At 40.2% G+C, this 26,135-nt stretch overlaps 2 protein-coding genes across 3 annotated transcripts in view; one reads left to right on the top strand and one right to left on the bottom strand.

The window, feature by feature from the left end:
• The first annotated feature begins 341 nt into the window (after window positions 1-341).
• LOC137176985 (calsequestrin-2-like) lies at window positions 342-8,586 on the top strand. Its single transcript, XM_067583048.1, has 11 exons — window positions 342-1,392; window positions 4,283-4,367; window positions 4,637-4,737; window positions 5,307-5,415; window positions 6,144-6,217; window positions 7,086-7,216; window positions 7,308-7,353; window positions 7,539-7,593; window positions 7,703-7,803; window positions 7,962-8,036; window positions 8,116-8,586. Exons 1-11 carry the CDS (start codon window positions 1,150-1,152, stop codon window positions 8,323-8,325), a joined length of 1,230 nt encoding a protein of 409 aa, XP_067439149.1. The 5' UTR covers window positions 342-1,149; the 3' UTR covers window positions 8,326-8,586.
• A 2,780-nt stretch (window positions 8,587-11,366) lies between these two features.
• Window positions 11,367-26,135, bottom strand: part of LOC137176984 (vang-like protein 1) — a 59,179-nt gene continuing 44,410 nt past the window's right edge. The window contains exons 6-9 of one of the 2 annotated variants that reach the window (XM_067583046.1): window positions 18,564-18,724; window positions 14,525-14,672; window positions 14,080-14,314; window positions 11,367-13,956 (exon numbers count right to left, since the gene is read on the bottom strand). In XM_067583046.1, coding sequence (XP_067439147.1) covers window positions 13,696-13,956; window positions 14,080-14,314; window positions 14,525-14,672; window positions 18,564-18,724 — 805 coding nt within the window. In that variant the 3' untranslated portion in view covers window positions 11,367-13,695. The remainder of the gene's footprint in view (window positions 13,957-14,079; window positions 14,315-14,524; window positions 14,673-18,563; window positions 18,725-26,135) is intronic. The other variant, XM_067583047.1, reaches the window with a different exon arrangement.

Genomic DNA, 26,135 nt, shown 5'->3' on the forward strand with positions numbered 1-26,135 from the left:
ATTGAAATGAAAGCATGTGAGAAGTTTAGAGGGAAAAATCACTATTTGGTGGAGCTGTTAACAACTCATAGACATCTGAAATGTGACCCCGACTACACACTGCTTTTTGTTAGAGAGTGGAAGTATAAAGTAGCATCAAATGGAAATACTCAGGTAAAGTACAAGTACATCAAAATTGTACTTAAGTACAGTACTTGAATAATGTACTTTGTTACTTTGCACTACTCATATTCTGACCCATCACAGTATCGCCTAATAATTATTCTCTATACCAAATTTCTAAATCATTTATAAATACCTCATCAGTCACAGATAAATGTGTGATTAATCCTTAATGAAGCTTTCAAAGAGCAGAGACTTTATTCTTTAGTTTTACACTTTTTGTTTATGGAGAAAAAACATTTATAGTCACACTTTATAATGGTCCTATGTAACATAAAACAGGATAACAAAATGAGTTCAATGAATTATATTAAAAGTAACGAATGCAACAATTTTCTTGAATAAAAATGTGTCAAACACTCAAAGTCAAGGTCACAAAAATGTTTTTTCAAAAGTTTAAATATTTCCATGTTTATATATTCATTCACATTCAGTTCAATCAATTATTTGTTAGTTTAATAGCATGATATATGAGTTTTCAATTCATAACCAAATACCCATTTCATTTCATCATCCTTGCTATGGATAAAGTCATTGCTGATTAAATGGCTGACAAAATCCCCGAAGCTTCTCTGCTCTCATTTCTGAATCTATTTGAAGGGCATGAATGACTACCTCATGAATGATTGTCCTTTAAATGTGCTCTATAAGGCGAGTTTCTCCGTCAAGGAGAGAAAAGGAGGAGGAAAGGTTCTCCTGGGAGATTTGGGGCAGTAAGTCTAAATGATGGAGAGAGGAGGAGACAGAAGACAGGTGGAGAGGGAGAGATATCAGTCAAGAGCAATAGCCGAGAGAAGCAAAGACAGAGGGAATAATGATGAAATATTAGTGAGAATATTTGATATTTCCTAGAGTGAGATCAGATCTGTGGGTAAATTTTATCTGATCTTTTCTGTATGATCTTTTACGCTCTTGAATTTGGGCTTTTAGAGATCTTTCTTTGCAAACTTCATTCAGGCTTGCAGACACCTCCACAACTGAACAACCATGAAGCAAATCTGGCTCTCTCTACTCTCTGGCCTCTGCCTACGCCTGGTTTTCTTTTGCGCTGCTGAGGAAGGTCTCGAGTTCCCTAATTTTGACGGGAAGGACAGGGTGCTCGACATCAACGAACGCAACTACAAGAAGGCTCTGAAGAGGTATGACCTGCTGTGCCTGTTCTACCATGAACCACTGCCAGCCAACAAGGGTCTGCAGAAGCGGTTCCAGATGACAGAGCTGGTGCTGGAGGTGAGAAAGAGGGGCTAGAGAGGAGGGAAGAGGAGGGGGAGTTGGAGGAGAGAGAAAGAGAAAGAAAAAATCAAAGGTGTAGAGATGAATGCCGATATTCTCTCTCTGTTTGAGTTACACGTTTGAGCCTTGAAAAGAGAGAAATCTGAAAAAGTGAACTTGTGAAATGAGGTAATCCTTCTTCTACATTCCAAAGATGTAGAGGAATATCTACAGGGCTTCAACTAATGATCATTTTCATTACTGATTAACCTTTATAGCCCCAGGCCAAAAGCTGTGTTTTTGTGTTATGTGCGTTCATCTATTTCTATTTCTGTTTGTCTGTTTTTTTCCGGATAGTTGAAGAAATATTTGATGTGAATTGTTGCATTCAAGATTTATAATGTAGAATACGTGTTCGCCTAAAAAATGTCTGTTATAAAATGATTTTCTTCAGAATTCTGAAGATGTCAGATATGATATCTCATTGCAGAACAGTAAAACAACAAACCAGTGAAATCTGTTTGACTGGCAGCAACTATGGGTTTACAACAGCCAGGTGATAAAGTGCACCCTTACTCAGTTTTTATTCCAGACAAGACCATGTTACTAACTTTTCTGGTGTCAATGTAAAAAACATAAAACGTGAATAGTTTACAAAAGCATTACAACCAAAAATAACACAGTAACTTAATTTCTGCTTCTTCCCCTATTAAGTAGAATGGGGCTCAACCTAACTTTGATGGACATATTGCTTTGATCGCTATAACAATACATATAGAGAGGGTTACAACCAATCATGATTGCTCATTTTGCTTAGACTCATGGGGTCAATTCATCAATCAGTTTTTAAATTAACCAATTAAATGTTTAATCTCAATGTATTAAAAAAAGGTGGAAAATCCTCTCATTTGAAATGCTGGAATCAGATCTTTGATGTTTTTCTTCAATACTTTGCATAAATGGTTAACATTTACATTATCTGTCATTATCAGCTCATTGATGGATTAATTGTTTCTACTCTACATTTCTACAAGTCTTTAATTATTAAGTAATTTTTGTGACACTGCAGCTGACTTCTTCAGGTACAAAAACCCCTGAATCCCGCTTGGAAGATGTCATTACTGATCAAAGCCGAGACCCACAGTTGAGAGATGTATCAGTTACGACATACAGTACCCTGACATATTTGATGTCACTGATAACATAAAAATGTCAGGCTCAAATCCCTGCGGGTTAGACTTGCAGCCTCATCGCCGCGCTCATTTGACTCTAACTTGTCATAACAAGTCATTGTATAGTCAGTGATCCCCCTTAAGTTGGAAAACCAGACACTGAATTGCCTTATTCTTCTCTGTCTCCTTGATGTGTACACTGTCTGATTAACCATAAGGTGAAGTGAAGAAGGCCTCACAGCTGTCATACTGTCACAGTTTGACAGACGGAGTCCGTGTTTCACCTGCACAATCTCTTTACTGGCAAGCAGTGATTTTAATCCCATCATGTTCACTCCTTTGTGGTTCACATGTATCCAGGGACTGTTTCTAGGTCACTCTGTTAATTAGAGCATGTTCCCAAAACTCTTTCTCTAACACTATCTGGCTGTGAACTACTCTTGCATCTCTTTCCTTAATTATGAGCCAGAAATATATGAGAAAGAGATCTGCGTTTATAAAAAACCTTGAAATTGTTAGTCTTTTCACCTACTCTCAGCCACTTTTTCAGTAAACAGTTTTGTATTACTGACATGTTTGAAAGTAGAAGCACATAAAATCAAACAGAGCCCGAGTCTCTTTTCTTCAGTGGTATCTCTAAATCTGTTTTCCTTCCTCAAGAATGGTGAGCTGAACAGCAAGCAGTTCTGACTCACAACTTCACTCTAACTCCACAGGGGGCCCTCAGTACACACACACACAAACACCTTGGTAATGAAAAGATGTATTATCAAAGACAGCAGCAGCTGTGGATGCCAGTTCAAATACACAGTATGTGAGTGCTGAGCTAAATGCACAGAGCAGAGAAGAGGGTGTTGGTATGTTTTGATCTCAAACTGATCCATGGAGTCTGCACTTAACAGTTAAGGTGATTCCAGTTACTCTTGTTCAAGGATAAAATGGTCATTATCAGGGCTGTAGCCAAGGTTTAAGAAACACTGAACTCACTTGTTGTGTATGTCAATGATATGTTGATTTTGAGATTGTTACATTTAAAACATTCTTAAAACCCAATGTTGGGATGTTGTTGGTCATAAACCAAAGCATTGGACAAACTGAAATTTTGACCTGATGATGGCACTATATGAAAAGTCAGAAGATCCTACAGTGAACTGGTAGGTTTGGTTAGATTTAAGATAAAGTTTAAACATGGTATGATTTGGAAAGCACCTTAGATCATTGGGGAAGATGGTCCTAGCCCAGTAAGTAATGTACAGATCAGTAGCATTATTTTAAAAATCAGTTCTCTGACTTACTGGTAACCAATGCAGAGACCTGAGAATGGGTGTAATATCTTCATATTTCCTTGTTTTGGTTAGAGCTCTGGAAGCTGCCGAACAGACTGTCACATTAAGTCTAACCTTGAGATGAATGCGTTGATGAATTTTCCAAGGTGCTGTTTGGACATGGTTCATCTTACTTAATATTCTTCAGATGATAAAAGGCACATTCTATAACTAATTTAATAGGCTACGGTTGATAAAAGTTTGGCAAGTCCGAGACAACTCCCAAATTTCTTGCCCGACTCACAGTTTTTACAGAAAAAGAGTTAAGGTGTGCAAGAATTTTGTGTCTTTCATTAAGGAGACCAAAAAGAGTCATCCCAGTTTTGCCTTTATGTAACGAGAGAACATTCTGGCACATCAAGTCATTAATTTGTCTGATGCTGACTGATATTTCTCTGTGTGAACACCCAGCTCACAGCCCAGGTCTTGGAGAACAAAGACATTGGTTTTGGGATGGTGGACTCCCACAAGGATGCCAAAGTAGCCAAAAAGCTGGGTATGACTAATGTGTTATCATCATTTCATGATAGCCTTCCAGAGTATCATTTGCATTACTATGCATGCTGTATGTAACTAAGTTCAGATTTTGCTTTTACCCTGGATTTTCTTTAAAACCCACTCTTAAAATCTTGTAAGCTTTCTTTTTGTGCCACAACATTGACTTTGCTTATAGACACCACTTACCAGTAATGTATGTTCAGTATTATGGAAATAACATTTTTGCTGCTTACTTAAAGTTCTAGACAATTCCTGCTGTCTAATTAGGTCTACAGGAGGTGGGCAGCTTGTACGTCTTCAAGGACGATCGAGTCATTGAGTTTGACGGAGAGCTCTCAGCAGACACGTTGGTGGAGTTCCTGTTGGATGTGAGTGGAAAATCTGATTCTGACATTTTCAGATACATAAATTTAAAGGAATATTTTGACATTTTGGTAAATATGCTTATTTGCTTTCTTGCCAAGGGTTAGACGAGATAATATCAATCCCCCTCTCATGTCTTAACAGTAAATATAAACCTACAGCCAGGAGATGATTAGCCTGCTGGGGCTAGGCTATTTCTTGGCCAGGTGTAGTGACTTCCTGACGTCCCTATTGGTTAAGTCACTGTTCCCAGCCAAGAAAGTCTGGTACATAAATCCCCATAAAACCACAAGGTGTCATTTTTATACTTTGGATTTAGTCTGAATTAAACAAACAGGCTATAACACGTTAATTAGAGAGCTTTAGAGGTGCTGGAAGCAGATTTGGTTAACATTGGACAGAGCCAAGCTAGCTGTTTCCCCATGTTTCCAGTCTTGGTGTACTGTAGCTTCATATTTAACAGACACACACGTCATGAAATCAATTTTTCCTAATATGTGTATTTAAGTTTTGCTGCTTTTCAGTGTTTCTTGGGGGTGAAAATAACCTACCTGTGTTATACCGCCCCCTGTAGGTGCTGGAGGACCCAGTAGACATGATCAATAACGCAATGGAGCTGCGAGCCTTCGAGAGGATGGAGGAAGACATCCGCCTCATTGGCTTCTTCAAAGGAGAGGATTCATGTTAGTTTACCACCAAACTCATGTGCCAGTGTGTATGAGTGTGATGTGTGCTTATTTTTGCATTAAGAAAGACAGAGTGTGTGATGGGTTTAAAATACATCTACACTGTTCCTCTGCCCCTTGAAGTCGCCTCACTGTGTCCCTATAGACACTAATGGGATCTAGAGGCTAATGGAGCCACATCATCATGTAGCTTAACCGGCTGCTAAAGGGAAACCTGATTCCAGACTGTGGCACGATCACTCAGTCTCACGAGAGCCTTTAAATAGCTTCTAGTTCTCCGTCTAATAGGTCAAACTGCAATTATAGTTTCTTTAAAAAAAGGCAGAAAAAGTGTGACAAGGAAGATGCTATCCCATCCAATATGACAGTGCCATGAAGTTTCATTATGGGGCCTATTTCTGTCCAGAGATAGGTTGGTCCTTGGTTGTGACCTTGTTGGGATGAGAGCCAGGAGCATGTTACAAGCATATAAAACTGTATTAACAGAGACTTTGGTACAAGGTTGAAGACAGTAGTATCATGATAGGAAATTGAATGAAGTGAGTGGGTTTCTCTTCTTGCCTTCCTGATCACATACTGCAGATTTGACTAGGAACATGACCAGAATGTGAATCTGTTTCACTGGTTCTTTACTTTCTAAACTTTGGTTTCTGTCACTCTCTCTTCAGCTACCCACCAATCTCACTCTCGCTCTCTCTCTTTCTCTGTCCCTTTCTCCCTCTCAGATTTCAAAGCTTTTCAGGAGGCCTCGGAGCGTTTTCAACCTTACATCAAATTCTTTGCTACATTTGATAAATCTGTAAGTTTTGATGTACAAAATAGAATCTACTTCTAAGAATCATCATGCATGTATTGCTGCAAAACCCACTTTTGATTCCTCTCACATACACAATGCTCATTAATACACTCTTCAAAGGAATAGTTTGACATTTTGGGAAATTTGCTTTTTTTGCGCTCTTGCTGAGCTTTGAATGAGAAGATTAATATTACTGTCATGTGTGTATGCTAAATATAAAGCTACAGCCAGCAGCTGGTTAGCTTAGCTTCACACAAAGACTGTAAAACATGGGGAAACAGATAGCCTAGATCTAAAATCTGCAAAACAGCACTTCTAAAACTCACTAATGAACATTTTACATCTTGTTTGTTTAATCCGAACAAAACCAAAGTGTAAAAATGACTATTGGGGTTTTATGGGGGGTTATGTGTTGGACTATTTCTTGGCCGGGAGCAGTTACTTCCTGGATTCTTGCTGTCACTGTAGTGTGATAATTAGTGAACGTTTAGTGGAACTAGTCGGCAGATTTTGTTACCTTTGGAAGCAAGCTAGTTCTTTCCGAGTTTCCAGTCTTAGCTAAGCTACTGGCTGTAGCTTCATATTTTACAGACAGATATGAGTGTTGTATTGCTCTTCTCATGTAACTCTCTGCAAGAAAGCATATTTGCCAAAATGTTGTTTGAACACAGAAGAGTGAAGCATCATGTGAATAATTAGAGCTTAACTTTTTTTTAAAATGTTAAATGCATAAATAGAAAATGATTTTTTAAATTAAATCCTTCAGGTTTTCTGTTTGTTTAATGAGTTTCATCCGCTTATTAAACACAAGACCTGATTATTTCTTCAATTATGTACACATTATGAAATCCTGGTGCGTTGTGTGTTTTAGGTAGCCAAACATCTCTCCCTCAAGATGAACGAAGTGAATTTCTACGAGCCGTTCATGGAGGAGCCCGCTATCCTGCCTGGCAGACCTCTGTCAGAGATGGACATTGTTGACTTTGTCACCCAACACAGAAGGTTGATTTGATTTATATCTTTTAGGGGTTATATCAGAACTGTTAAAACAAGGTTAAGTATTTTTGATTTTAAGAAAATATAATCTTTACAGGGCTACTTTGAGGAAGCTCCGGGCAGAGAATATGTTTGAGACATGGGTGAGTGGCTGTTCTGTCTTACCAGAGCAGAGGGAGGAGGCTCCCTGAACTAATTTGCATAAATGTTTTTTTATAGAGCTATTTTCATATGATTTAGATCTTGATATGTATTAGAACTGATTTTAATCAGTCTGTTTTGTGAATCAGATCAGGTCTACTATTGTAAACTATTCTCCATTTTCTAGGAGGACGACATGGATGGAATACATATTGTTGCATTTGCTGAAGAGGAAGATCCAGGTCTGTGCCAACTATAATTCTTTTCTTTTTTAATTTAGCAGCTGTTTCCATTCTTATTTTGTTTAGCATCTGAAGGTGGGCTAAGGTACCTCTGTGCTTTCTTTCCCAGATGGCTATGAGTTCCTGGAGATCCTGAAGGACGTAGCCAGAGACAACACTAACAACCCAGAGCTCAGCATCGTCTGGATTGACCCAGATGACTTCCCTCTGGTTCTGCTTCATCATTAGATAAACATTTCTAACAAGAGTATCAAAAATCTTTCTCAAAAGTGGTTTGAGATCTGTATGCAATTGTATTTTAACAAGAATTGTATTCCTTTCAAATGTAAAATAGTTCTTTGATAAGTTCATTTTTCTGATCCCTCCAGCTGACAACTTACTGGGAAAAAACCTTCAAGTTGGACCTGTTCAGACCTCAGATCGGTGTGGTCAATGTCACAGATGTAAGTGACAATTAAATTCTCAAAAGTACATCAAAGCGAAGACTTCAGACTTCCCAGACCTTTTTTCTCTGTGCTCCAGGCGGACAGTGTGTGGCTGGACATGTCCAACGATGAGGACCTGCCCACAGCGGAGGAGCTGGAGGACTGGATAGAGGATGTCCTGTCAGGGAGGGTGAACACCGAGGATGATGACGAGTCCGCTGACGACCAGGAAAGCCCTGACAGCTACATCACAGAGGACAGCGGCGAAAGTCATGACCCAGATGAGGAAGATGACAGCGATGACTAGCCTGAATGACGAGGACTGGTGGAAGTTCACATATGAGTCACAATACTGAGCTGAACAGGTGTGCCACTTTAGAACCAGATTACTGACAAATTTAAACACAAAAAAAATCAAAGAAGTGAAATTTAAAGAGTGTAGTTTAAATTGTTTTAAAAATAGAACTGATTAAAGGTCGTTATGGGAAAATCTTTGGACCAGTTTATCATGAAGTCAACACGGTGCATGAAGTACTAAATTTCCTGAACTCACCAAGGGTAAAGATATCAACATACTAACATTTCTGTCAGATAAATTAAACCTGGATTAATGATTTTTTTGCCACTTGGGAGCAGCACAACAAGCTGTAAACACAACAATAACATATTATCACCTTAAAAAGTTGATATGGCTAATGTGTTAGCCTGTTAGCCTACACATTACACATTACACATAGTAATTTGATCCAATATTTATTATAGTGGCTTTAAGGTTGATATGTTTAAGATAGTTAAGTGGAGTTCTCTTAGTGTGTGTGTGTGTGTGTGAGAGTGTGTAATATGTGGGAAAATACATGACAAATGGTTTTGTTCTTGTAAGTATAATGGCACTTGAATTGTTTACTTGTGATGGAAAAATCAATAGTTCTATATATTAAATGTTTATAGACTAGCACTTACAAACCTGCATCAAAAGAACAGAGAAAAGTATTAAAAATGCACTTTTTCCCGGAAAAAATGCCAGGATGTAAAATAGTTAATAAAAACACATAACACAACTATGTGCATGTCTTTTCATATGAATTAGCTCTGCTATTTTTAAGGTGTGTATGTGAGATCACACACACTTCAGTTCCCCCTCATTAAGAAGGTCCAGACTGATGCTCAAGACAGCAGATTGGAACATTTTCTCCCTCCATCAATGAACATTTTTGCCTTGAATTATTCAAACACCAGTGAATAATTCAGCATCGTTATGCCTCCTAATGGGAGTAGGGACCTGGATGGAGAGGCCGGGGGAGGTCGGGGGTAAGGGAGTCAGGGTTGAGAGGCTCAAAGGCTGCCCACCAGGGTCCAACAAACTGCATAAGGAGCAAGCACACTCCTGCTGAACCAGTAACGCTGGCCATGAATTAATAATAAAGGACCATGCAAGAATCATGGTTCCCCTGGAGGTGGATATGATGCAGTGTGTAAACAGGATGTTTATATCATAAGGATTCGCACACAATCCATGCTATACATAGAGAGGACATTAAACTCTGTGTGTGCATTTAAATTTGACCTGAGGCAAGACGACATGTCACACTCTCTTCTAAGGAAAGAGAAGCAGACGGTGTCATGGAGGAAGTGCTGTGATGTTCTGCAGGGCCTTTAGGTTACATAATCCTGTGAATGTCAAGTGTGATGGTGTTTTACATGGACGTTGACTAAAAGGAGGGCAGAAGGACTTATCTCTCTCTCTCACACACACATACCTCCTTACTCTCAAGAGATGTTACTGTACCAAGGATGACAGTAACACAGTAGGTGTGAGGTTCAATATAAAACAGCAGAGAACAAAGAAAGGACAGGAGTACAATGTATCAATGTCTATCTCTCTTAGCACTGTTCAAAGCTGAAGCCACTAGAAGCTGAAGGGATTTCCTCTCATGCCTCGATCTGCACATAACCAAGTCATTACCAAGCAAATAGAGAGGAAGGAATGAAGGGAAGAAAAACATTCCATTTAGATGCAAATGCTCCTCATTTTTCTCTCCATCTATCTCTCCTCCTCGTCCCGGTCCTGCACAGAGCAGGCGGGTACGGGAGGGGGATTAAGCTGGGGACAGATGAGTTCCGACAGGCGGTCTTGCGCCCTGGGCTCGAGGAGGGATGAGGTTGTTCGTTTTCAGCACTGGACACTGACACTGACATTCATTTACCCACAAGGCCCGGCTGCGCCGCTTTGACAGGCTGACGGCAAGCCAATTACCATTGAGCTCCATGACAACAAAAAGCCACCGAAATAAGGCCGAAAAAGCTGATATTTTTGCTCCGGTGTGTCACATAGCAGGGCCAGACGATTAATGGGCAGCGACAGAGGAGAGTGTTAGCAGGCCTGCAGCTGGGCCAAGAAACTAGTGTATATGGAGATACTGAGGAGTAAGTTTGGAAGAATGGGAAACATGTAATGAAAGGTGCTGTACACCTGAAACTGCACCAGAGCTACGCAGTTTGATAGCAGTTTAGTGTTATTACAGGGAAAAAGGGACAAATTTAAATCATTGATAAACATCACTGTCTGATATGGAAGCCTAGAACTGCCATGGTCGCAATCATTTTATTTTATTAGTAAGAATTCATCAACTCAGGGTTGTTTCCTCATAATAAAGGGATAATTATCTTGAAAAAAGAAAAGATTGTTTTCCTGACATGATGGAATAACTAAATGACCAATTGTTTCCTCATGAAAACGACATATTTATCCCATTATCTCAAGAAAAGGACCAGTATTTATCTCGAGACAGCATAATTGTGAAGGCTGTAATCTTGGCATAAGGAGACAATTAGCTCACAATCTCAAGATAATGAGGTAAAATCATTTTAATTTTTTTTGCAACCATATGGCTGTACTTGGCTTCCGTAGTACGAAGTATTTTCAGGTGCAAACTAATATTTTAGGGGATTCTTACTTAACGTCAGAGCAGGTCAATTAAGAATCCTCATTCTGGGAAGAGGTAAAAGTTTAAAAAAAAATAAATTCAACAATGAAACCAGGCAACATTATTAGTTCTCAAATGTTAGAAATATCAAAGGATGTAATTATCCTTTAAATGCAATTAAATTCAGAAACTGAAGTGAATGTGTGTGAATCTGGTTCAGGATGTGGCCTTGATATGGAGGCCATGATCCCGCCACAAAAAGGTCAAAGGTTGAAAAGACAGTAGTGTCACTTTGCTTGAGCAAAAAGCTGGGTGAGCTTTTTCTAAGCACTATTTAAATAAGTAACAAACATAAAAAATGACCTTTTGGTGACAAATCAGGGCCATTCACTGCATAATCTCAACAGCAACCCCGACACACAGCAGTTTTACAAATGTTCATAAAAATGTTTATTGTTTCTTCTTTTACAAATGCTAATGCTGTGAAACTGAAACGTCTTAACATTGTCACGTCATCATAAAGCTGTCCAACAAAAACCAAACCATGACAGAGGACTGTAACCTGGCAACAGCGTGACAAACGGTGATGTAGAGGAGACCGGGGTAAAGGGGGGGGTGGTGGTGGGGGGGATTAGGGGGGGGGGGGAAGGCTGGTCATGTGAACTGGAATGGCATACATACACACATGCTCGTTTACATAAATAGATACAGTGTAAAAACAGGAGGCACAGTCACATTGGGATCATACAAAGTTCATCTGTCAGTAGGTACAAAATATGACCAGTGGCAGCTGTTAAAAAAAGGTATTTGCTGTTGCTGCATTATGTAGGAAACAGCAATAATGTCTTTTGGAGTTCTGTCCAGGTGGTTTAGCAATTTTTTACAGTGAAAGGTTTTTGCAAAAATGAACAGTATCTTTATGTTTTGTGTGAAAACATGTTGAAACTGACAATTTCAGGTTCACCAGCCAGGGGGCAGTAGGGGACAACACTGCTCATAGCTACAGGAGATATTATTAGCATGACACATTTTGCCTCTTGAGTGAGTTATAAAGCTCAATATGATTTTTTTTTTTTACCTTTATTTTACCTTTATGGAATTAACCATATCAGTAGGGGGGCTTACACTTCAAGTTTGTGTGTTGACAGAACCTTAAAGTCATTTTAGTAGGATTATCTTGAATTGAATTGTTAGAAAAATGCCTTCTGAGTCAGTCCAGTGACGTGACGAAACATTCAACACAGCTGACCTCAAGGTATTCACTGTGAGCATGTTTGTCGAGACAAGGTAGCATGGGGAAAACCAGATGGTCCAGTTGGGAAGGATGTTCCACCCTTCACACTTTTGATGCACTGTTGATTCAGTGTCATCTATAATGAGTTCTAGTGATACACGCGAACCGTGCAAGCCCTGATAGATGAGATCATACTTTAAATATTTAGAAGTAACCCACATAGGGGGAAATCTGGTTTGAAGTAATCAGTAGTACTTTTTTATTTTAGACATCGCGGCTGTTTTCACTCTGCTCTGCCTTCCCTTTCCATCACGTCAGGCAGATACGGCAGACATGAAAGACCTGAGAAGGTTACTGAACCGATGAGGCAGGGCAAATGTTTTGGGAATTTGTTTTGATGTGTGTGCATCTCTGAGGATCTCTTTACTGCATGATCTGGTTCATGCTGAGTTCACTGCAGCGTTTTAAACATAGCGTGTGTGTGTGTGTGTGTGTGTGTTGTTCCCAACTGGAGTGGAAAGTGATTTTGCTCCGTTGCACCTGGAGAAGACTCATGTCCCAAAACAACGCAAAGCGTCCCACTTTGGCTGCTAAATATAGCTTTCGAGGGTGCTGCTTAGGCTGGACGTGACACGGGTTGGAATTTGACATCTCAACTGTCAAGAAAAGCGTTTGTCCAGAGCTGTGTAGACGTCCTGAAGTACTGATGAAGAGACTGTGGCCAGAGGAAAGTAGTCCAACATCCTTTTTGAGCAGGCTGAGATTTCCACACCTTTTTAAGCGTAGTCATTTAATTTATAAACATACATAAATGTGCATTTAATGCAAAGTCTGATTGAATTTCATTTTTTTAAATTTGGTTTGTTTTTAAGGGGAGATTAATCCTTCTGTTCATGGAGAGAATAAAATCCATTTGAATCTGTCGACGTCCAAAAAGAGCCTCCGAATACTTTCAAATGTTGCAGCACAGGCAGGATATTTGTCATGTGTTTCCGTCAGGCTTCAAATATCAAAATCCAAGTCACACCATTGCAGTCTTTAGTGGTTTGTCTGTCTGTCTGTCTGTCTGTCCCGTGGAAATAAAGGAGTGATCACAAAGTCTCCGTCGGATCGTCAGAAACAAATGTTCCCATCATGTTTGGCTCCAGCATCTCAAATGTAAAAAAGAACGAGTGATTGTGTTGACACAAAATGACACACATGCATACACACGTACAGCACATATACACATACACTCACACATATGTGCACACAACCTTTTTTTTTTTTAAAAGTCTGTAATCCTGCGTCAAAATCATGTTTCTTTCTTTTGTTTTTCATCCAAATCAAACATAAAAAGATCAATATATTCAAACATGTGTGTAATATATATAGATTCATATATAATATATAAAAATTCCAACAAAAAAAACAAAAAAAAAGTAAAAATAAAAACTGCAAACCCAAAATGAAAACATTTGAGAGCAACGAAACAGCGTGAGGAATAAAAATTTGTTAAAAAAAAAAAAAGCTTGGAGTCCTACACTGAGGTCTCGGACTGTAACCGCAGGACAAACTTGTGTGACTTGGGGTCGATGTATTCCTCTGACATTTGGATGTAGGGGATCTTCTTAGAAGTAACCACCAGGCTGAAGTCCACAGACTTGAGCACGAAGACAGTGCCGTCTTTCAGGCCGCTGGTGACTGACGCCTCGCTGATCAGCGTCCAATGACGGGCCATCCAGTGGTCCCGGCTGTACTGCAGGGTCGGACCCGGGCTCAGGTAGCTCTCTAGGAACGCCTGGGCAGGAGGGAAAAACATACAGAAACATGCTTACAACCTTCTGTCATATCTTAGAAATGTGCATAAAATTAAACCTCTCAAATAATCCTGACTGCCGTGTGTTAAGGTCAAAGGTCTGACCTTGGGCGTCATGTTGTTGGTGATGCAGAAGGCCAGGTGCTGCTGGATGCTCTCCATGCTGTGGCAGTGCTGCTGCTTGGTGGTCCTCAGGTACTTCTGCAGGGCTCGAGCCATGGATGGGAAGATGGCTTGCGCTGCCTCTCGCGGGTCCATCACGTCCCCCGGAGCCTTCTTCTGTTCCTCCTCCTGCAAGTGCTTGATGTGGGTGAACGCCTCCTCTACTGCCACCACCAGCCTGGGAGGAAACACGCAAAACAAAGCTAATGTCTCATGATGGAGCAATCTAGTTATTCTTTGTTTATTCATTTATGTAGTTCATATTCCATAGCTCAACTAATACATAATTAGAGCCCCATCTAGCTCTAGCTTTGCCTTAGCCTGGCTGATGTCTTAATCAAGTTTAGGCTCCTTGAAATGAAATCTATTTTCCGTTGTTTTGACTCACCGGGCTCTGCGCTTGCGGACGCGCCTCTCGTGCTCGGCCTCCTCGTAGTACAGCTCGTTGTGGCTGGTGTCTCTGCGGCGGGCAGCGGCTGCGATCATGGCTCTGGACTGAGAGTGGGCCAGTCCTGCTGCTGCGTTGTTCCCTGGACCTGTCGTGAGATAGAGATGAGATGTTTCACAGCGTTGATCACAGCTTTAGACAGGAAGGTAAAGCAACAAGGAATTCTTTGGTGATGACATAAAGTGCAATGTGAGTGGAGGGGTTGATTATTAATGCACATAAACCTCGGTCCATTTCCTTTTATCACCAGGGATATTAAAGCCCCAGGAGCAGTCAGGAATAACCGCACGCACAAGTCGTAATTTTTAATTGTTCCGAGCGCTACGATCATTTGAAACTCTAAAACGCAGTGCTCTCCCACGTATGGCTACTGCTATCCAAACATTCCCATTACTCTGCCACTCAGTGCCTTCAGGAGACACGGGGCGTCCAATTAAATAAGCGTCTTGAGCAACTTCAAAAGTTTATACTTTTGGAATTAGGAGAGGAGGCTGCTGACGAGCCCGGCCTGATGTTAATGCAGGTTAAAAGAAGGCAGACCTGGTGAATTATTCATGCGGGCCAGGGATCATGCATGAACAGAATAATTCATGGCAGAGCAGAAGGGAGTTTTCAGCACATCCCGCACTTAGTATTACTGCTGCTAGATGGGATTTACGGGGTGAGAAATGTTACGTTGAAAGGACAAAAGAAAAAAAAAAAAAGTGTCCGTTTTAACCACGTTTGGAGAATTGCTTTGCAAAAAAGAGCTGCAACCCCCCCCCCCCCCCCCCCCCCTTTTATCCGCTGGGATTCAATTCCAATTCCCAATATGTAGAGCTGAGAAAACAATATAAGGACCAAATAGCTTGTCAGGCATCATAAAATCACCTGAACCCAGTTTGGATGCAGCGTAATTGAGTGTTACGGCTGCTCTGCGCTCAGGGCTTCACCACTCTTTGGCCTTGTTCACACCTGGAATTAACATGCATCTTGGGTGATCCAATCACAAGTGGACATCTCTAAGTACAGGTGTGAACGTGCCCAAGACGCATCGAGGACTCATTGACCACTTTGGATGCGGTGTGAGCTGCTTATGGCTACGTTCTTTTAGCAGTGTGTACGTGAAGCTACACTGAAAGACCGCCTACTCAACTGACGTCCCATTGGGGTCATATTAAAGTGCAAAATAGGGTTGTGCATCGCCAATGGCTGATAGTCATCAACTGTCACTTCATTGGGGGGGGTGTTGTGATTTAAAAGCCCCCCCCCCCATTCAAAATTACAGGTGTGAACTGACATACTTGTCCGCTTGTGACTGGATCACCTTTAATCAAGGAAAAATAATTGTCTGCCCCCCCCCCCCGAGGGTTCGACTTATTTATTACAATTCTGCAGAAAGACAGAGGAAGGGATAAAAAGGAGCGAGGAGCGGGAGGCAAAAGCTCCAGACAAGAGAGAGAGGGAGAGAGAGAGAGGGAGAGAGAGAGAAAAACGGAGAGAGAGGTCCCCGAGCAGCTGCTGCTGCAGGATGAAAATGAAGGAGGACGAGACACGAGAGAGAAACGACAAGACCGGCGGAGTAATAGCTATTGATTTATCAGCCGTCTCAGACTAGTCTCCTGCTAACATGTGAGAGGAGGAAGGAGGGAAGGAGGGAGACGAATGGCAGCAGAAAAAAAAAAAAAAAAAAAAGGAAGAGGGAGTCAAGTTAGTGCACTTAAGTGAAGCTTGAGTACACTTAAGGGAGAGTGATAATTTAATAGAGGGTTTGTGTTACATTCCACCAGCTGTTGTATGGACGACTTTGAACTTTTTCATCCACCTGTGGCATGCAAAGAGTGAAGAGGAGTGAGTGAGTTTGTGTCTGGAAAGGAGGTTTTCATTTAGCTTCAAGGACAGAGATTTAAGGATAGCTTTTATAAAGTGAACACCGGCAGCTTGTGAGTGTGTTTTAGTTAAAAGCAGCATTGAATTTACTTACTGTCCAAGAGGTAGGCTTTCAGTTTAGCTCTAAAGAGGTCTTTAAGGGTTAGCGTCAGTGTAAAGAGACACATGAGGAGAAAGGAGAAAAGTCAAAAGTTGAGCCGAGCGGTTAAGAAATTGCTCAAATCTCATTCCCACCTGCTCTAAATGTACTGGAGGGTTTACTGAGGCGGATATCAAATGACCACACTTGTGTTTTTTGCATGTTCTAACCCATTAATTACAAATCACCAACGTTTTATATCACTGTCGACAATTTTCCAAATATGCCATGTTTGCAGATTGATTCCTTTCCTCCCAGGCAGCTGTTTCTTTTACACGCATTCCAGCACAGAAGGAAAAATCAACTTGCAGAGACTTGAAACCTGCTTGAAATGTGTAATATGTGACAGGGTAGCGACTCGGAAAATTATTGTTGAATTAATGCTAAGTACTAATGCAGTCGCGAGCAGTTTGAAAAAGTACAAATGTACAAAAAGGTTCAAGTGGTTCCAGCTTCTTGAATGTGAATATTTACTGGTTTTTGGTTTGGTAAACTGAGTATGTTTGGGAGGGTTGCCACCTTCCTGAAATAGAAATACAGAACACCAGCGTCGGGGGTGTGAGTTGGGGTGTGGGGGACTATATATGACCTTAGACTAAAGAGCTCTGACTACTGTGGATATACTATAACAAATATTTGCATAATGCTCATCTTATCCAAAACAATCTTACACATGCCTTACCCTTCAGTAGCAGATTTATAACATAATACCTAATTACATACTTGGTTGTGAGAAGTCCTATACATACAATACATAATCACATCAAGCACACTGCAATGGCTTCAACCATTTACCAGACAGATTCTGGCTCTACAACATCAGTGTCTCTGCCATGCAGCTGGATTTTGGCCTAAATGTGCACACTCAGCCGGACCATGCTGGTTTTGAAATGCCCACATAGCTGTGAGGCTTAAAGCTCTGCACATCAAACAATTAACGGTTATTTTTAGATACTGCACATAACATGCACAATTGCCCACATATTAAACTGTGGGACACCAAATAATTTCTGCTTTGCAGTCATGTATGTAAATATTTATTCACATTCTTGTCCCAGCAGATAAAAAGCAATAGAATTACAGACTGTGCTGACACATTTGCAAACAAAACTCATGTCCTTAAATAAAAAAATAGAACACACAGTGGCCATGTGTGTCCTGTCTATCCTCCCTTTTTTTTTTGCGTTGTACTCTGTTTGTCTGTGTCCTTTGGCACTGCAGCTGGTTTCTCTCTGCTTGATGTGCCGCACTAACTTTAGCTCTTTTTAATGTCATTTTCACCACCTTGTTGGTTTTCCGTAGGTTTAGATTTGAAGTTTAACATACATACAACCTTGCAGAGCAGTTCACTGATAGTGGAACATAACATGACAGACTGGCTGAGGGATAACAGAGCAGGAGGGTTTCCTTTCATCTCATATAAACTGCCCTGTCTTTTAGTTTCCAATTACGGGATGATTCTGTATTTTACGGTCAACCTGATCTTTGGGATTTGGACTATAAATCAAACAAAACAAGCATTATGTCAACTTGGGTTTTGGGAAATTGTGATGAACTCTTTTTTTTATCATTTTCTAAGAGTCAGGCTGGCTGTTTCCACTTTTTTCCAGTCTTCATGTTAAGTTAAGCTAACAGTCTCCAAGTTGTAGATTCATATGTAGAACACAGAAATGAGAGTATTTTGCATTTCCTAATATGTCAAACTGTTCCTTTAACTATGCAATTTGTAGTTAATCCATTAAAATGTGCAAATCTTCTTTTAAGAGAGAACAAGACAGGCAATGTAAATCATCAAATCAAGAAACAAAACACATTATTTTGAAGTAAAAACCTTCATATGTTCTATCTAAGAAGGCTGGCGTTAGGAAGCAAAAGCAGACTTTCGAGGCTCCCACCACACCAGAAAGCACACAGAAAAACAAAAAGCACTGACAAACACACAACATGGAGTTCAAAGACCATCCCACTCACCCTCAGCGGGGCCTGCTGGGAACTCACCATCCACGTTGTAGACCTTGAGGCCGGCCAGGTGCTTAGCGGCGCGGGACTTGGAGGCGGAAAGCAAAGCCGGGTTATGTACTGGGAAGTCACAGTAGTAGTGCTCTAAGATGGCAAGTGCTGCCCGCTGGATACTGGAGAAGAGAAGACAAGATGTGGGAGACAGAGAATAAAGATGAGTTTTAGCCAAGGGAAGTGTTTTAATTAAAATCCAGGTAGCTCAACGCTGGCGTGAGAGGTTGAGGTCTAAAAACAGAGAGAAGAAGGTGAATACAAAGTACCCCACGTACCGAGTCGAAAACAAAAAAACAGAATGACAAAAAGAGAAACTACAAGAGAAGAAGACAGAGAAGAGGGGGATGGACAGAGGCGATACAGGATACAAGGTGACTCTGACGGAGGAAAGGAGAGGAGAAACAAGACGACAACACCTGTGAAGTAAAAGATCTATCAGGAATACATAAATGATTGCCTTGGTGGGAAATTCCCTTAATGCTGAAACATGAAAGTACTGAACAACAAATCAGGACAATTTTCCAAACAGCCAGAAGAAAATACATTAGAGAAGATTAGAGAAACACAAAGGGGAAAATAGAGGAAAAAGGAAATAATCTTCTGAGTTGACAGAAAAACGGTGTTTATTCAAAATGACTCATAGCATAAACAGGATAAGAAAAAATGGGAACATGGAAAATTGAAGGCCCTGAAAGGGCGGAGTGACAAAGACATTAATGGTGCATTAATACTGTGAGCAACCATGACCATCATTTCACTGGAACTTTATGAATTCCCCTCAGAGCTCCTGGCTGTAAACAGCAAATCAGATCTCTGCATTTTCTTGTAGCTCTATTAATATGATATGATTATGATTCATTAATGGCAGCACTGCCTGGACACTGCAATGTGGATGAGAGGAGAATTACAGCCTAAAAGAAAAGGTATTACATTACATTAACTGCTATTCATGTTTTGTTTTTGGATAACTGATTACTTGGAACTTAAAAGAATATGATAACTTCCAGGTCCATCCATCTTTCACACATGAGTGAAAAAAAAAAATCAGATATAGGACATGTTGAGCTACGGTGTGATAGTTGCCATAGCTTCCATATAAAGACTGACAAACAAAACATAGGACGAGATGTTTGAGGTGACAGGAAAAAATTCAGGAGAAGGAGCGAGCGGCATCAAAGGGAGGGAACGAGTCAAGGCAGCCAGAGACTGATGCAGGGTGGATTTTATTATTGAGCAAGGTAGGCAACTGCCTGGGGCCCCCAACTGAAAGAAGCCCCGAACAGCTATAGATTTATTATGATTTTTAGATATGAAACAGATCCTTAAAGTCACAATACTGCAATACAATGCAATGTATTATTACTACAGATGTACTGCCTTATTAAAAAGATTTGAGTGTCAATTTTAACATAATTTTGAGTTATGTAGGTAGTTTTATTTATAATGAATGATGCATCATACTTTATCACTTCATCTATTTTGTATCAGAAATCTTATTCTGTAAATATAGTGGAGTTACCAAGTAACCAAGTACATTTATTCAAGTATTATGCTTTCAGTTATGAAGTACATGTACTTTACTTTAATATTTCCATTTTATGCAGCTGTATACTTGTACTCCACTTCTGCTAGGAGTCAGTTGCTTCTATTTCAGAGGAAACACTGACCACGACTGAGTTCGCCTTGGGCCCCCAAATCACTAAATCTCCTTCTGGACTGGTGTCTGCTACTGAGCAGCAACCGTAGCCCAGATCCTGATCCTTTACACTGGGGATCAGATAGCATGCCATGTCTTGTCCCTCATCACTGTAAAACCAAATATACACAAGTAGGGTGTATTCACATGTTATACAACATAAATCATTGGCTCTTTTATAATATTTTGCCTCTATGTTCCTGGAAGTGAGCTACATTACAGGTTAAAGCAAGACTTTAAAAAGAAGAAATAACACATTCTTCCTCGACAAATGAGAAGTTTAATTCATGAGCTACAAACACACCCTTGCTCAGTTCAACACACTCGGGGGTTTTGCTGCTACCAGCAGCTAATGATGGCTGATGTTAGCTTATATTAGCAAACTTTAAGTAGATTTTGTTGCGTAACTGACATTACAGATTTAGTTTGAACTGTAGTTAGAACTGCCACTTGTGGCCACAGGTTCGCAAAAGTTACATAGTTAACTGGTCTACAGATTACAGAATCTTAAATATAGCTTCATATAGAAATCAGTGTCTCTTAGTATTTCAGTTCATCGTCACTGACACACAACTTGTTGATTTTTTGGCCTGATTACATCCTTCATAAACGCTTTAAAACTAATATTTAAATATTAAAGCTGTTCCAATGAATATTTTCACACTAACAATGAATGATGATTACGTGTAATGTGAAAGGGTTCACTCATAATAATGAACCCACAGAGAATTATTAGAACTTTCAGCTCATTGTTGTGGTTTTATGGCCTTCAAATTTACTGTTTTGGTTCACTCTCACAGCTCTCATCAGCATTGTTTCCAGACGCAGCACACTGCTGTTTTCAGAAAAAAATCTCCGATAAACCCACTGTACATTATCTGACCAATACCGACAGCAAAGTTAGCAACTAGCTGGTGAATGTAGTTCAGGGGCGTTTTGCAGCTCAAGAGCCAGATATTTCCCTCAGGAGCTAAAAGGAGAGTGAATATTAAATTTATATTTGACAGGTGATCAGAAACACAACTGTAAATGAATCTAAATGCTCTTTAAATGTTAAACTAGCAAATGAGTTTTAAAGCAGTAACTCACAACATATAGCACAACATATAGGCTGTTACAACTCTGTTGTGACGCCACAAGAGCTCAGTTCAGATGACCTGCATTTGGCACAGGCACAGCAGATGCTGACAGCTGTTTAACTGACCTACAACATGATTTTACTGCTTAACACTGGACCCTTTTCATTCAAACTGTGTGGTCATATTCAGCGATGTGTGAGTCCTCACTGTGTTCTGTGTCATTCTTTAGGCCACGTGGTGAAATAACTCAATATGCATGAACAACAGCACATGCTAGCCTGCAGCATGCGCTTCCTATTACCCAAAGGAGAATCACAGAATGACTCCAGACCCACTGATGAAAGCACTTTCAGATACTTTCTGACCTTTATTCTCTTGTAACTTCCATTCCTTCCTCAGAACAAACCATACCTTAATTAATGGGCCATTTGCACAGACACACAAACTATTTAGACATTCAAATGTCAGTCATTCTTCCTGCTTTGCCATCTGGTGACAGTCACATGAACAAGAGCTGATAATAACATCATAAAAGGCTAACAGAGTTACAAGACAGATGTTTAGATTGGACCAAAAAATACATGATGTGTGAAAAGAGGATGGGGGGCCGCCGTTCATGTTGATCTATAGAATTTCACTGCATCTAAAGAAAATGAAAAACTGATGAAAACAAGCATGCAATCCTTACTAAATCCTTACTAAACCTGTCAAGATTCTACATACACTCTACATTTGCTCAGGTAATGATTCATACATTCCCACGATGTCTTACTCATACAGCAGTACTTAAAGAAAATTGTTTCCATTTCATTAAAGAAAGGTATGATGGCTTTTTTTTTAGGATTTCGTGTTTCTTTTTGGACAAACTACTTCAGTTGTGTTTACTGTTGACAGAAACAGGTTAAATAGTTAAACAGATACCTTAATATTGTACACCTTACTGACTGAGTTAAAAGGAAGATACCTGAGAAACTATAAAACAGCTCTGTTCAATCTGCCAATTGACAATTTTATGTAACCTAAAAGCATCTTTGCCTGTAACCACAACAAACTTAATACTCATTTTATTCACTTTTGTGATAAAATAGTTAACGCAGTTTTGCCTTGTTGATTTATTTGCCAGATCAATACTATAAAAAACAAGCGCTGCACTGAATTTTAATAGATTTATGTTTACTGATGTACTGAATGTAATTGAACATTTATGTGATGCTTACACGGGACGAGTTTTGCAGACATCAAATTATCTCTTCATCAGGAACAGAGGGCCTTTTTATAAACCTTTACTGAACTAAAGTTATCTGCAGCCAAAACCAGTGTTGGGGAAACTACTTTAAAACTTTACCAAACTACTAGCTACTTCACATGGGAAAGTCGTTAAACTACATCTTAACTACTCTCAAAAAAAAATTGCATGTCAAACTAAACTACTTCCAAAAAGTAGTTGAACTACATCCAAACTACATCACAGGAAATGATCACAATCTGAGCCTGGAATCTCATGTTCCAGGCTCAGATACACTACACGGAGGTACAACTGAACTGACGCTGTAGGTGTGTTTGATTTAGGAACTGGGGCAGGCCAATTGTCACATAGGCAGCATGAGGATGTGTTTTAAGGAGAGGACAGGGAGCAATTGAGGTGGAATCAGGAAAATGCAAAATTTCTAGGGAAATTCATCATATTGGATTGTAGACATCTTGGTCGCAAAACACAGGTGATTTTAATCAAATAGCAGGTGATTGTCATTACAATCAGCTGTGGCATTGTGCCATATTGTATGGCAAAGAATGTCATGAGTGCGTCTCTTATGTGTTAGAGAAATATGACGTCAATCACAGCAATAGATCAAAGCTTCTGCATTATTTCGAAACCCTACAAACAGGCGATTGTGACAAACTGTGCACTGATAATTTCTCAAATAAGAGGTCCAGATTACATCAAAACCTTGAAAATCTGCCAGATGTAAACAAACTGATGATTTCGGCGACAGAGGGACATTTTAGGATCATTTATAAAAGCCACAGAGACAACGCTCATTTCCTCCACAGAGGCAGCAGGGAGTGATAGCAACTCTCTTGGTTAACCCAAGAAATAGCCTTCTCTTGCATTAAGCATTTAGAGCACCACAGACAGGACCATTGTTAAGTGGCCAGTTGCGCAAATGCTGAGTCAGTTCCTGCCTCTTCCTTACTTCGAATCAATTATTAAACTGAGCAAACATGAGACAAAACCATTCAAACAGAGCAGTTTGACTGGCAGCACCTCAGAAAGGGTTCAGAATGTAAACTCAGCTCAGATGAGGAAATAAAGTACCTCACTGCCCCATAAGAGCAAGGTAGATTACCACTACGCTAACACTGCTGGTCGGGAGTGACCGGTCGAGGAATGTTAACTGGGAAGTCTCCAGCAGTGAATGTGTTTAACCCCCGCCCCCTCTACAACAACTCTCCCAGGCTGTAAGGAATGTGTTCATATTCAACTTGTCTGTTCTGACAAGGGTACAAAAAGAGGCTTCCTCTGGCCCTCAGATTGGCATCAAAGGCCAAGCAGACAGAGACGAGCCTTCAGGGCCCCGGGGTCCAGGCAGGGTCCCCTTTGTGATAAGGCATCGGATGAATGCCAGAAAAACAGGAATGTGAGGAGCAGCCGTCTGTTAATAGAGGAGAGATGCATGAGAGATTGGCTGGGAAAATGTTTGTTACATTGTTCATGTTTGTGGCTACACGTGCATGCACATGAGTCATTTGCATCTATATGGTCCAATTACCCACGCACACATGTATCTATGTTTGTGCGTGTCCATGCGTGTGTGTAAAGCTGACCAGATGCTGTGCTCCAGTCTGCAGGGAGCACTAATTAGCTGTGTGTTTACAGTCACAGACGGACAACAGAGCGAGGCAGGGCCTGCTGCCGGCCAAACAGGGATGAATGGCACAGCTTACAAAGGACAACACCCCCAAGGCAGCCGGCTAACACACCAACCAGACCATTACACAGACACACATACACTTGTCTGACCTGTTTCTATCGATGCAAAATCAATATGAACATCAATACACTTTTTAGCCTGTTAGGAGTTAAAGTTTCAGTGAGTGCCTTGTATATTTGAATTATTCTGCTGGTTTTTACACATTTTAGCACATTAGCTTCAGATTGCATTTATTTAAATCCCTGCCAAGAATATTGCAGGAGAACAATGAGATGCTAGATGAGCTCCCAGGCCTTGTAATAAAATCTGGTGACGCTGCTTTTTTTTTATGGTCCCAGTTGCTGGAATAGAAACTTGATGGGTTTCCTTTTTCCATTGTCTTTCAATAATGAGTATTGTGTCTCAGTCATTCAATACGCTGTGTGTATGTGCATGTGTTTTCCTGTGTGCTCGCTATGACAAAGCATTATTTTTCTTTCATTTTTAATTTTCAGCTTTAGCACATTGAAAGGATATTGATTTCCCCCCAGGTATGGAATGTGCTATTCAAATAAAGTTTGTCTCGCCATGACATATACTTTTAGACTGATTTCTCTCCAGCTCCATGAAAATATGCTAAGATATTGTTGTTGACACACAAAACTACACACTGAAAACTAAGTATTTCCTGTTTGTTAAAGAACTGTTAAGAGTCTAACTTATTAAGATTTTTTGCAAATCAAGGGTTAGTGTTAGGGTCAATGTTAGGGTTAGGGTTAGGGTTAGGGTTAAGTTTAATGTTAGGATTAGGGTCAATGTTAGGGTTAGGGTTAAGTTTTGGGGATAGGGTTAGGGTTAGGGTTAATGTTAGGGTTAAGTTTTGGGGATAGGGTTAGGGTTAGGGTCAATGTTAGGGTTAGGGTTAAGTTTTGGGGATAGGGTTAGGGTTAGGGTTAGGGTTAAGTTTTGGGGATAGGGTTAGGGTTAGGGTTAAGTTTTGGGGATAGGGTTAGGGTTAGGGTTAGGGTTAAGTTTTGGGGATAGGGTTAGGGTTAGGGTTAATGTTAGGGTTAGGGTTAAGTTTTGGGGATAGGGTTAGGGTTAGGGTTAAGTTTTGGGGATAGGGTTAGGGTTAGGGTTAATGTTAGGGTTAGGGTTAAGTTTTGGGGATAGGGTTAGGGTTAGGGTTAAGTTTTGGGGATAGGGTTAGGGTTAGGGTCAATGTTAGGGTTAGGGTTAAATTTTGGGGATAGGGTTAGGGTTAGGGTCAATGTTAGGGTTAGGGTTAAGTTTTGGGGATAGGGTTAAGTTTTGGGGATAGGGTTAAGTTTAGAGTTAATGTTAGGGTTAGGGTTAAGTTTTGGGGATAGGGTTAGGGTTAGGGTTAAATTTGGGGATAGGGTTAAGGTTAGGGTTAATGTTAGGGTTAGGATTAAGTTTTGGGGATAGGGTTAAGGTTAGGGTTAATGTTAGGGTAAGACTCATTCTACCGTATACTATTATTGTCCATACTGTATATATCATAGTCATATACCCTCTTACTATCACTACTCTATTTGTTAATTGCTCCTTCTGTACACCAATTTATACTTATCTCTATATGCACTTTGTGACTGTTTGAACTATAAAGTTCAAGTCTACTGTGACTTTTTGATCAATGGAATTCAGTACAGAGAATTTTCCATGTCTGGTTTAATTGCAGTCATCCTGACAGATATATTTAACTACTGTGAGTGCAGGACACATCTAGTATGAAGATAAAAGATAAAAACTTGAGAATTTAAGTGCAGATATAGGATAATATTTCACCCTTCCTGTCATAAAAGAGGTCCATCTATAAATC

The sequence above is a fragment of the Thunnus thynnus genome, chromosome 24 (assembly GCF_963924715.1).
Source record: "Thunnus thynnus chromosome 24, fThuThy2.1, whole genome shotgun sequence".
Lineage (NCBI taxonomy): Eukaryota > Metazoa > Chordata > Actinopteri > Scombriformes > Scombridae > Thunnus > Thunnus thynnus.